The sequence below is a fragment of the Danio aesculapii genome, chromosome 3 (genome assembly GCF_903798145.1).
Source record: "Danio aesculapii chromosome 3, fDanAes4.1, whole genome shotgun sequence".
NCBI lineage: Eukaryota > Metazoa > Chordata > Actinopteri > Cypriniformes > Danionidae > Danio > Danio aesculapii.
The window spans coordinates 15492860-15505865 of record NC_079437.1 but is presented as its reverse complement, the minus strand read 5'-3'; the positions used below and the strand labels follow the sequence as shown (position 1 = coordinate 15505865).

Genomic DNA, 13006 nt, shown 5'->3' with positions numbered 1-13006 from the left:
AAATTTAATGCAAATCTGCTGAAAGTAACGGTGGACTTTTTGCGTACAAGTGATTGAAAAGACTGAGAGAAACTCCAAATATCATGTGTATAACTCCCAGGATTATTGACATCTTCATCTTGAAGGAGTTCAGAAATGTCAGCTTGTTGGTGGCAATGTTCCAGATCTGTGAAAGGACACAGAAAAGGCGTCTTTTAAGGAACTGGGGTTGGATTTATTTTGGTACTGCACTTGTTGGAGAATGGGAGCTTACTGGGTCAATGCCGACTGGATAGGGCCCATTAAACACATTCGGAACAGCAGGGTTCAGCTGTAACACACTGCTTTTCTCCAGAACCGCGAATCTGTTAATGGAAAATTCAGTGTTTAAAGTGATCATAACTGAACCGCCATGCATGAAGATCTAGAGATGCACAGATTAAACTTAAACTCCTCATAATCACTGCACTATTTAACATTTGCACATTTAAAGTTTGCACATATTCATTGCACTGATTCATTTATTTGAACTGTACATACCCACTGCACATGGACATTTGTAATTATGTTTATCTATCTGCACACTTCTGCTATTAATAGTATCCTGTACATATATTCATTTATTGTAAATCTGTTCATAGCTAATACAACCTGTATATAATGTTGATAGTACATCCATCTGTAAATATCACCATAGTTTTTCTATAACTGCACTTTATAACTTATACCTGTATCCTGCACTTGCAGCTATTGCACTGCTGGTTAGACCTAAACTGCATTTCGTTGCCTTGTACTTGTACATGTGTAATGACAATAAAGTTGAATCTAATCTAATCTAAAAATTGCAAACTTTCTGGGCTGATTCTGAACTAATAATACGTGAACTGCTGATACTGACTAACTAAAAGAGAAGGCATACAAAAGCAAATTTTAAAAAATATTGTTTTATTACACATTGTTTCACAAATCACTGAAATCATTGAAAAAGATCATTAGATGATTATTTAAATTTAATTTGAAACTACATTAAAAAGATATTTAAAATTGTTAAAATAAGATTTATAAAATAAGCTTACCCAAAACAGCAACAATACAAACAAAACATGTAATTTCCCACTGTTTAGAACTTTTTCTCTTTTTTTGTCATTTCACAAAAGTTTATAAAATATGTTTTGATTAATAGTTGTATTTATAGTTTTGTACTATTTATTTTATAGATAGAACGTGACTGATGACTTCTCTCTCTGACAGCAATTTTGACTGAGAGATCAAGCAGAATTTTTTTTGCTTAAGCAGCAAACATTTTAAAAATAGCATGAAAAAAACATTTTTGACAATCGTCATTTAATTCATTTAACTGCACCAATTGCACAAAAAAAATGTGCAATTATAAAGTGTGCTTCAAACAGGTGAATGGGCTTGACAAACCACCTGTAGAAACTCTACTCTCTCTCTCTCTCTCTCTCTCTCTCTCTCTCTCTCTCTCCTCTCTCTCTCTCTCTCTCTCTCTCTCTCTCTCTCTCTCTCTCTCTCTCTCTCTCTCTCTCTCTCTCTCTCTCTCTCTCTCTCTCTCTCTCTCTCTCTCTCTCTCTCTCAAAAAAAAAACAACAACAATATATTTAACCAATATACATATTATTTTATTCTATTTTTTTTACAATAAATATCATTACAGAATTAATTTTTAATTTAAAAATATATTTAAAATTATTTTTAAAAAATGTTTATAACTTTACCTTTTTCTCTTTTGTGTTATTTCACAAAAGTCTACAAAATATGCTTTGATTAATATTTGTATTTATAGTTTTGTACTGTTATTTTATAGATAGAATGTGACTGATGTTTTCTCTCTCTCTGAAACCAATTAAGACTGATATGTCAAGCAGAAGTTTTACTTGCACAGCAAATGTTTTTAAAAATAGCTTGAATAAAACATTTTTGACAATGGCCATTTAAACCATTTAACTTCACAAAAAAACATTTATGCATTTTCATTTATAAAGTGTGCTTCACAAAGGTGATTGGGCTTGACAAACCACCTGTAGAAACACTCTCTCTCAAAAAAACAACAACCTGAAGAATATATATTTAAAAAATAACTATTATTTAACTCGGTTTTTTACAATAAAAATCATTAGAGAATTATTAATATTTTATTTGAAATGACAATAAAAATATTATGAATTATAAAAATAAGTATTAGTTCCCCAAAACGGCAACAACACTAACAAAACGAGTAATTTCCCACTGTTAATATCTTTTTAATTTTTTTGTCATTTTTACAAAGGTTTATAAAATATGTTTTGATAAACATTTGTATTTTATAGTTTTGTACTATTATTTTATAGATAGAATGTATTTTCTCTCTCTGAAAGCAATTTTGACTAATATGCTTGATAGAAACATTTTTGGCAAAGGTCATTTAAACCATTTAACTAATAGTATTAATTTGTCAAAATTCTTGCTGTCGGTTAATGGGTAAATGATCAAAATGAGCACATTGAGTGCTTCTATGGCATTATGGTCCACTGCCCAACAATACGGACCAGCTGAAAACAGCCAAAAGACGGTCCGGTCACTGGTCAGGTTGATCATGCGAAAAACTGTCCAATTCCAGTTCTTGCCCAGCTGATCGGTGCATCTCTATCTGAATGCTAGAACTGAACTCCATTCAAACTCAAACAAGTGGCTGATTATGAGAGCTAAATCAAGCAAAAAACACAAAACTATGATCACTTAGAGGAGAGTAAGATGTGTCAATGGGCTGAAACCAGCAACTCACGTCCAGTTGTCTCCTTTATCACCAAACATAGGTCTGACGCTCCATCCCGAGCCGAAGACATTGAGAGATTTGGAGAAGCAGTCGTTGTAGATAATCCCAGTATACATCGAAAACAGTCCCATCAGGAGGATAATGTAACGACCTGCGAACACCATGCTAAACATCTAGAGAGAAAGAACACACTGTGATCTGTGCCGGTACAATCTGTGAAATGCAAGTAGAATCAATAAAAGGATGTTTTTTGTTGTTGTTGTTTTATTAATAGCAGGTACCAGTATGTTTTTATTTTATTTACAAAAAATTTAAGTTGATATTCTAAATGATAAATTTTTACATACATAAATTATATGATAATAAATTATAATTAATAATTATTGTAGTTTCTTTTAACAGCTATAATTTGGGCTTTACCTACAGTATTTTTATTTAATACTATTCATTACCAAATCAAAACAGATAATAATCAACACTATGACAACCTCGTTTTAATGTGAGAGTCTAAGGCTGCATTTACACTGCAGATCTTGATGGTCCGATTCTTTTGACTTGGCCACTTGAGTGACAGCTAGGTCTCGCCGGTTGCTGTCACTTCACCTCAGCTGATTCCGGCTGATTAGCTGCTGAGCTCGGCATATACATTGTATTTTTGTTTTATTTTATGTGGCTTTACACAGTCAGCTGCCTTTTGGGATTTATTCCTACAATTATCAAATGATATGGCATGCTGTGTGCACTTTATTGTGCTCACAAACCATTTACATGGCCTCCATTTCCAAGATGAGAGAAATTATATACTTATATACCATCTCTATAAATGTATTTGTTTTATTTAAGATCATTTATAATTTTCTTTAGAACTTGAATGCACTCCAGAATCTGACAGATTGATTAGCTGTAGGCTCTAGAACAGTCGTCTGAAACGTTGTCTCACAGTGTTATACCGGGATTTCATAAATAGCCTTGCATTTACTAACAGACTATATTTTAAGTATTTGGATGTAATTCGCATTTTCCTCCAGTAGAAAAACGTCAAAAAAAACAATGATTAGTGGCTCAATGTGTTACAATAGTGTTTTTTAAAAGACTAAACACTTTATTGATGTAGTATACAAGAACACTGACGAGTCACAGGTAATGAAGTATTAAGGGCTGACGCTCTACCTCTTTGCCCTTGTTTGGTTGCCCCCAGTTGGCGCGATAATGCGCGAACAAATTGGAGCCGGTTGGCCACGCCCACTTGTAACTTCATTTGCGCTCTTCAGAAACCTATTGGTGACGTCACGGATACTACGTCCATATTTTTTACAGTCCATGTTGAATACTTGTGCTACATTACAATATAAAAGCTTTTATTGTCCTAATATATGAGATTTAAGGTTTGGGTCTGTTCAAAAATGAAAGCATCAGAGTTGAGGTCATTCAATATGGTTTTTAATGGTGAAAATCCGATCAACATGCTTATACTGTAAACACGAGAGCACAGATCCGATTAATATTGGATAAATTTCCACATACAGACAAGGCCTGAATCTGATTTAAGTAAATCTGAATCCATACATACACATACATGAGCCATATACGATCTGTGCCACATGGGAGTAAAAAAAATAAACTAATTAAAAAATTCGGAATTGGGTAACTTGAACCATGCAGTGTAAATGCAGCCTAATTTATCTGTTTGAGCATTTTGTATTAATGCATTCTTAGCATATTGTACTTTATTATAAGTCACTTGTACAGCACAATGGTCAACCCAGTGTTACTTTTTAATATGCTTTATAAATATTGAATGAATGGATGCATGAATAAAAGAATTGATCACACAAACCCATTATAATAAATTTCACATTTAGGTGTACCTTCATTTAATGTACAATTAATGTCTTATTCTATTTTAAAAACTTTAAATGTTACGCTACGTTCACATTCAGAATCTGTACACTGCATAAAGGCTAAATGACATGAATCATTTTTGATTTGAGATGATAAGATGAGATTGTGAGATGGACAGGTGGATGAATACCTCGCTGTCATTTTTCTGGGCAATTAATCGGCTCTCTCGCAGTACCAGATAAAGTGCAGCACAGGTCATGAGCGTGCCGTGACCCAGATCACCAAACATGACCGCAAACAGGAAGGGGAAGGTGATGATGGTGTATGGAGCTGAGCACATGAGCACAAACAAATATGTAATGACAATCACAACATGTGTATAGTCTGGAGTCTCTTTTTTAAACATGGCATACACACAAAATGGGGATAGAAATATGCACACATCATTTCCCATGCAAAAGTTGTGATTTATAAAAACAAAATTGATAGGAGAACATGCACAGCTGGAAGTAAACTCTAAGTAAACATTATTAACTTAGATATTAACTGAATTGAATCCATTTAAATAGTAATCATAAATTAAAATTTATTCTGAGTTCATTCACTTTTAGGAAGGTTTCTACGCAAAGTTTTATACCCCTGTTTTAGACCCCTGAAGATTCTTACAACCCTTAAGATTCGAAGCACATTACAATAAGGTTGTATTAGTTGATGTGAGTTAATGCATTTACTAACATGAACAATAAACAATAAATTTATTACAGTACATGTTCATGTTAGTTAACATTAGTTAAAAAAAATAGTCATTCACTCTTCGTCAACTCATGGAGCATTAACTTAACATGCATTAATTTGGACAGTAATAATGCATTAGTAATGTTAAACTATGATTAATAAATGCTCTACAAGTATTGTTCATAATCAGTTCATGTTAGTGAATATATTAACAAATGAAACTTTATTGTAAAGTGTGATCGACTCCTCGTATATGTGAACATACCTGGCAATAAAGCTCTTTCTGATTCTGATTCTGAAAGTGAGAGGTCAGAGTTACCTGGGTTCATTTCTCTGTAGTTGCCGATTCCATAAGCATCAACGATACTCTGAAAGCCAGAGGTGAACTTGTTGGTTTTGTTGTAGGTGGGGGGCGTCTGTTTGGTCTGCATTCTGTTCAGGATGGAGGGAACGGTGGATCCACTTCTCTCCTGCATGAAATGGAGCAATATTTAACAAATATATTAACAAACTTCACGCCATTTCATGCCGTTTATGAATGTTCGGAAGGTCAGCTGCTGATGTCAGTGAAGAGTGGAAGAAAGTAGTTTCTCTGACAAAAGGATTTGAGACTTTCTGTGTTTGATTTTTTTTTTATACACACGATTATGCTGTCAAATTGTTGCATAAATGCAATATCACACTTGTAGCAGTGCGATATGGCTGTATATAGTCACTGGTGGGACACTAAAGCATCAAGCCGACGCATGCCTCCCACCAGTGCCGATATAGAGCCATATCACACTGCTACTCATGTGATATTGCTCATATATATATATATATATATATATATATATATATATATATATATATATATATATATATATATATATATATATATATATATATATATATATATATATATATATTGTGGCGAGTTAGAGGGAAAACACTCACACAGAGGGTTGTAGTACAGACTTTTCCCCGGAGGGTGATTTATTTACAGGTATAATGTGCAGTGGATAGTGGTGTAAAGGTGCTCTTCTGGCCAGGAAGCGTGCAGGTGCTCCGGGGATAGAGAGTGGGGCCGTGATGGGTTGGTCGGTGGTTCAGCAAGTTAGCTGCTTGAGTCCGCTGGGAGAGAGAGAGAGACACAGAGGTTAGCTCGGGAGTCATTGGTAGAATGAAGCTCACCCTTGGTTGTCCCGACGCTGCTTATATCGGTGTCCCTTAATGACTCCCAGCTGTGGTTGATCCACTGTGACGAGAAGGCAGCTGGGGTGAATTTGGGACCATGGCGACATTGAATTAGTATACTCGCCACATTCCCCCCCCCTTAGTGTCGTCCTGGTCCGAGATTTCCTATGAAAATATGAACACATTAAGAGAGGAGGGGGTGAATGTTTTGACAGACCTGCCCATCCTGACCATAAACGTGACAGTCCATCCGCGTTTCCGTGGGAGGCCCCGGCTCGATGCTGAACGTTGAAGTGGTAATCCTGGAGCGATAAGAACCATCTGGTTACCCGAGCATTATTATTCTTTGCCGTAGCCATCCATTGGAGGGGTGCATGATCTGTTACAAGGGTGAACCGTCTTCCTAACAGGTAATACTTCAGCTCCAGGATTGCCCACTTGATTGCCAGGGCCTCCTTTTCCACTGTCGCGTATTTGGTTTCTGCTGTTGTCAGCTTCCGACTTATATATACTATGGGGTGTTCTTCTTTGTCATGGACCTGGGAGAGGACCGCCCCCAGGCCCGAGTCGGAAGCATCCGTCTGAAGGATGAAGGGGCAGCTGAAGTCTGGTGCGTGTAGTACTGGAGAAGATGTGAGTGCTGTCTTTAGTGCCTGGAACGCCTTTTCTGCTATTGGGCTCCATCTTATCCTCTCCGGCTGTCCCTTCTTGGTCAGGTCTGTCAACGGGCTGGCTAAGGATGAGAAGTTAGGGATAAAACATCTATAGTAGCCCGCTAACCCCAGAAATGCACGTACCTGGGTTTTTGTTGTTGGTTGTGGGGAGTTTTGCAGTGCTTGGACTTTGCTTTGTTGGGGTTGAATGAGGCCTCTTCCTATATGGAAACCCAGGTACTTGGCTTCTTCTAGACCTAGATGGCATTTTCTGGGGTTTGCTGTGAGTCCGGCCCTTCGTAGATCCAACAGCACCCGCCGCAGGCGGGATAGATGTTCTTCCCATGACTCCGAGTGGACAACCAGATCATCGAGGTAAGCTGCTGTATATGGCTGGTGGGGCCGCAGCAAGATGTCCATCATTCTCTGGAATGTGGCTGGGGCCCCGTGGAGCCCGAAGGGAAGAACCCGGTACTGCCAGTGTCCTCCGGGTGTAGAGAATGCGGTTTTTTCCCTGGCCTCCGGACTAAGGGGCAGTTGCCAATAACCTTTGGTGAGGTCCAGAGTCGAAATGAATCGGGCTCCACCCAGTCTGTCCAGCAGCTCATCCACCCGGGGCATGGGGTACCCGTCAAACTTGGACACTTCATTCAGCTTTCTGAAGTCATTACAGAAGCGGAGGGTGCCATCGGGCTTCGGTACCATTACTACAGGACTGGACCACGGGCTGCGTGAAGGTTCGATTATCCCCAACTTCAACATCTTTTCGATCTCTGTGCTTATAGCCAGCCGGCGAGTTTCTGGCACTCGATAAGGCCTTTGCCGGATGATGGTGCCCGGTGGGGTAATAATGTCATGGTGTATGATTGACGTTCGGCCCGGTTTTTCACAGAACACATCCTTGAACTGACCAACCAGGGCCTGGAGCTCCCCCTTCTGGGCAGCCGAGAGCTGTTCTCCTATATGGACCACTGGTGTATTCTCCTCTGTAAAGGCCACCAGGGTGCCAGGGGGTGCTATCCAACGTTTCATTAGATTTATGTGATAGAGTTGTTCTTCCCGCCTTCGTCCCGGCTGACGTACTCTATAATTTACCGGACCCACCTTCTCAACCACCGTGTATGGACCCTTCCATGACGCTAAGAACTTTGATGTGGTGGTGGGTATAAGAATCATCACTCGGTCACCCGGATGGAATTCTCTTGGTTGGGCTGGCCGGTTATATATTCGTTGCTGGGCGCGTTGGGCTTCGCGCAAATGGTCTTGGACAATAGGCATTACTTTGTCTATGCGTTCCCTCATGTCCCGTACGTGTTCAATTACCGATCGATGGGGTGCTGGCTCCTGTTCCCACGCCTGTCTGGCCACATCTAATAAGCCACGGGGTTGTCGGCCGAACAACAGTTCGAATGGAGTGAACCCTGTGGACGCTTGGGGTACCTCTCTGATGCCAAATAACACGTACGGGATCATGATGTCCCAGTCGCGCCCGTCTTCTGCCACCACTCTGCGGAGCATGCGTTTCAAGGTTTGATTAAACCGTTCGACGAGTCCATCAGTTTGAGGGTGATATACTGATGTTTTCAGTTGTTTAACCTTCAGGAGGCGGCAGAGTTCGGCCATCAGCCGGGACATAAAGGGCGTGCCCTGGTCAGTCAATATTTCCGCCGGTATTCCCACACGGCTGCACAGCAAAAATAATTCTTTTGCGATTGCGGCTGATGTGGCTTTCCTCAGGGGAATCGCTTCGGGATAACGGGTGGCATAATCCAGGATTACAAGGATGTGTTCATGCCCCCGGGCCGACTTCGGCAAAGGCCCTATCAAGTCCATACCAATGCGGGTGAAGGGTACATCAATGATGGGTAATGGTATTAGAGGGCTGGGAGGAGGTCGGTGGGGAGACGTTTGTTGGCAGGTATTACAGGCTTGACAGTATCTTCTCACGTCTCCTTCAAGTCCTGGCCAGTGAAATCGGTCTCGGATTCTTTTCACCGTATTTCCTGCTCCTAGATGCCCTGCCATTGGGTGGGTATGTGCCAGCTCTAATACCGTCTCCCTTTTGTTCTTTGGAACCACCAACAGGGTTTTCTTTTCCCCCCGCCTCTCTGCGACGCAGTATAGCAGACCACTGATGACTACAAAGTGTGGGAGGGGGTGAGGGGTGGGAAATCGATCCTTCCCATCTACAGCTCTTACTTGTGGCCAGCAATTTTTTAATGTTTGATCCTCTCGCTGGGACCTCCCAAAATCGCCTCCTGTAGTGATCTGTTGAAAAAGATCAAAATATAGATTAGGCGAAATTGTAGACTCACCCCCTTTGTCGCTTTCGGTGGCCAGTAATGCTGGCTGGCGGTCCCGCCGGGCCCGAGCCTTTGGTTGTCTTCTAGGACGCCCCGTTGGAGTATTATGCAGTGCTAGGAGCTCGTCGAACCCCGGCCAGTCTCGGCCCAGGAGGAGGGGTACAGGGAGATCTGGAACCACCCCCACTTCAACGGGCCAGCTACCTGGCTTAGCTGCAATCGTAACCCTCTGTGCTTGTACATAGCGTGTATCCCCATGTACACAAGTTATTGGTATTCGGGCTTTGCTTTCTCCTCTTCGTCTAATTACCCCAGGATGTACCAGTGTGATGGCGCTCCCCGTATCCAATGTGGCTGTTTGCATCTTCCCATCAAGAGAGACTTTTCGGGAGGGGGCCTCGGGGGGGATGGTATGATGTACAACACATCCTGCGAGCCAGGCCGGGGTCGAGTGCACTGGTGGCTCCGTGGGCATCGGCTCATCCAAAGGGCTGGGGACCGCCGGTCTGCTAACTGGTCTTGATGTGCCCTCCACGAGTCGCCATGGTGGATGTGCCTTTCGGGGTGGCAGAGCCGCTCTCTCTCCAGCATCGCGGGCTACAAGAGCCTCAGCCAGCTCCACAGCTTCCACCAAAGCGGCTAAAGATCCCGGATTTCTCATACTGGTGAGTCCGCGTAACCGTCTGGGTAATGCTCGTAACAATTTTTCAACAACCACTTTCTCAGCGACCTGGACGCCGGAGGGGTCCCCCCCTAATAGCCACAGTCGGCCGAGACGTGAAAGCTGGGCAGCTTGGGTGCGCACCGGAGTTTTCTCATCATATGTCCAGATGGCAAATTGCTGGGCTGCACTAATCGCAGAGAGTCCCACTCTGGCCAAAATCTCCTTTTTTAACGCTCCATAATCATCATTCTTTGGGGCTTCTAGGGAATAATATGCTCGTTGAGCTTCACCGGTCAGAAATGGGGCTAATAGCTTCGCCCATTCTTCTTCTGGCCATTTTTCTCTCTCTGCGATTACCTCAAAAGTGTGAAGGTAGGCATCAATATCGTCCAGGTCGCTGAGTTTGGTTAAATGTTGGTGTGCATTTATCTTCACCTCAGGGAGGGGTACCCGTCCCGCCGCCTGGAGGAGCTGATGTTCCAGTCTTTCTTGTCTTGCGGCAAGCTGCTCAGAGATTTTCTGCTGTCTAGTTGTGACTTCCGCTAGGTGGCGTATGACCTCCTCCATGGACATGCTGTCTCCGGGAAAGCACCCGAGGAAGAGAGAGAGAGAGCGGATGCCTCGTCTGTAACACACAATGGAACAGTCAGAACAGCAGGGTTTTTTTTTTTTTTTTTTTTCACCGGGTAAGTCTGTTTGTGTTTTAATTCCACTCTATTTCTGCCCGCATTCTCCACCAGTTGTGGCGAGTTAGAGGGAAAACACTCACACAGAGGGTTGTAGTACAGACTTTTCCCCGGAGGGTGATTTATTTACAGGTATAATGTGCAGTGGATAGTGGTGTAAAGGTGCTCTTCTGGCCAGGAAGCGTGCAGGTGCTCCGGGGATAGAGAGTGGGGCCGTGATGGGTTGGTCGGTGGTTCAGCAAGTTAGCTGCTTGAGTCCGCTGGGAGAGAGAGAGAGACACAGAGGTTAGCTCGGGAGTCATTGGTAGAATGAAGCTCACCCTTGGTTGTCCCGACGCTGCTTATATCGGTGTCCCTTAATGACTCCCAGCTGTGGTTGATCCACTGTGACGAGAAGGCAGCTGGGGTGAATTTGGGACCATGGCGACATTGAATTAGTATACTCGCCACAATATATATATATATATATATATTTATAACAAGTATGTCTCCAACACTTATTAGATTTGCTAGGAATATTTATAATAATATATTTATATATATATATTTATATATATATAAATATATTTTTATATATATATATATATATATATATATATATATATATATATATATATATATATATATATATATATTTTTTTTTTTATATATATATATATATATATATATATATATATATATATATATATATATATATATATATATATATATATATATATATATATATATATATATATATATATATAAATATATAAAAATAAATATATATAATAGACCTACAGTGCTGTATTAATGCGTCCTGAAGTATAGTGAAACGGCTGTAAATCGTGTTTGCTGTTCACTGGATTTTAATAATACATCCATAAATGTTGAACTATAATTAATAATTGCTGTCCAAGAATTAAATGGTGTTCAAGTATTGTTCATGGTTTGCTCGTGCTAGTAAATACAATAACTAACATAACATGATTGATATGTCCTTTATTGTAGAATGATACTGAATAAAAAAAAATCTTTCAGCAGATCAAAAATAACCAGTCCAAAATAAACAAATAAATAAATAAAACAAGTCTTTCCAATGCAGTGGTATAGACATATATTGAATATTACTGTACTGCAAGAAAAAGAACAAAAAGAGAACAAAATTAAAACGTTGGCCATAAAGCTTGTGATACTAAAGTCACGTTAAAAATACCAACCATAACATTATTTTCATGATGGATAAAAATAAACAATGCCAAATGTACCTCTCACTAAGTTTTAACCATGTACAGTATATTAATTATTTGTATCAAAACATTATTTAAAGTGATTTTGTTTTAGATGTTTAGAGTAAAATTTTACCAAACAGGATCTACAACCCATTATTTGAAATGTATGTACAATTGGATAAGCATAATTGCATCCGCATTTATAAATGTATTCATTGTCTTTGCAATTCAACAATGCATTCATTTATCTCTGCAAATGGTGTTTGGTTAAATTTGAAATAGCGAACAGAACTGAAGTGTAAGTGCATGTGGAAGCAATGTGTAAGACTACTGATATTAATAGCTGCTAGTTAAATAAGGCATGAGGAAGAATGCCATGTGTAAGGACAGGCTTTGAACTAACACGCACGCACAACCCCTCACATTTCAACACGCCGCCTACATGGACTTAACACTATTACACTTTCTAGTTTTGCTTCAAAAGCAAGCTACTTTTTTGTCACCAAACATTAGCTTTAATTGGATCTTGTTCCTCTATTTGCTGTAAGAATTGTTCTGTAGGTTGTTGGCTATAAATGCAGCACTGTACAAACTATGCATAATCCATTTTAACCCTATAAAGGCAGACAGAAGAACAGAAGGTGCGTTTGTGTGAGCAGTTAATCTTCTTAGAGGTTAACATTTCAGTGACCTCCGACCCTTACGCTACAACTTCTCATCGCAAGGATTACAGGAATTACACACAGTTCGCCCTCACTGTTCTGCTGTAAGGTGTGAGAATCCTGAATTTTCTTCTGAATTTGTCGGGGGATCTTTAGCGCACAGACTTTTATCATCCTGAGTGCAACCCATTATTTAAAATGGAGTAGTCATGTGCAAATGAATAAGCATAACTGCATCCACATTTATAAATGTAATTATTGTCACTATATAATCACTCTATGTTCTGACCGATCGTACTATTCATTTAGTCTTTTTAAACCC

At 40.1% G+C, this 13006-nt stretch overlaps 1 protein-coding gene across 2 annotated transcripts in view; it reads right to left on the bottom strand.

The window, feature by feature from the left end:
* atp6v0a1a (ATPase H+ transporting V0 subunit a1a) overlaps window positions 1-13006 on the bottom strand; it is a 67236-nt gene that overhangs the window by 14532 nt on the left and 39698 nt on the right. For both annotated transcript variants that reach the window (XM_056453243.1, XM_056453244.1), the window contains exons 11-15: window positions 5649-5799; window positions 4785-4924; window positions 2762-2925; window positions 254-344; window positions 48-166 (exon numbers count right to left, since the gene is read on the bottom strand). In XM_056453243.1, coding sequence (XP_056309218.1) covers window positions 48-166; window positions 254-344; window positions 2762-2925; window positions 4785-4924; window positions 5649-5799 — 665 coding nt within the window. The remainder of the gene's footprint in view (window positions 1-47; window positions 167-253; window positions 345-2761; window positions 2926-4784; window positions 4925-5648; window positions 5800-13006) is intronic.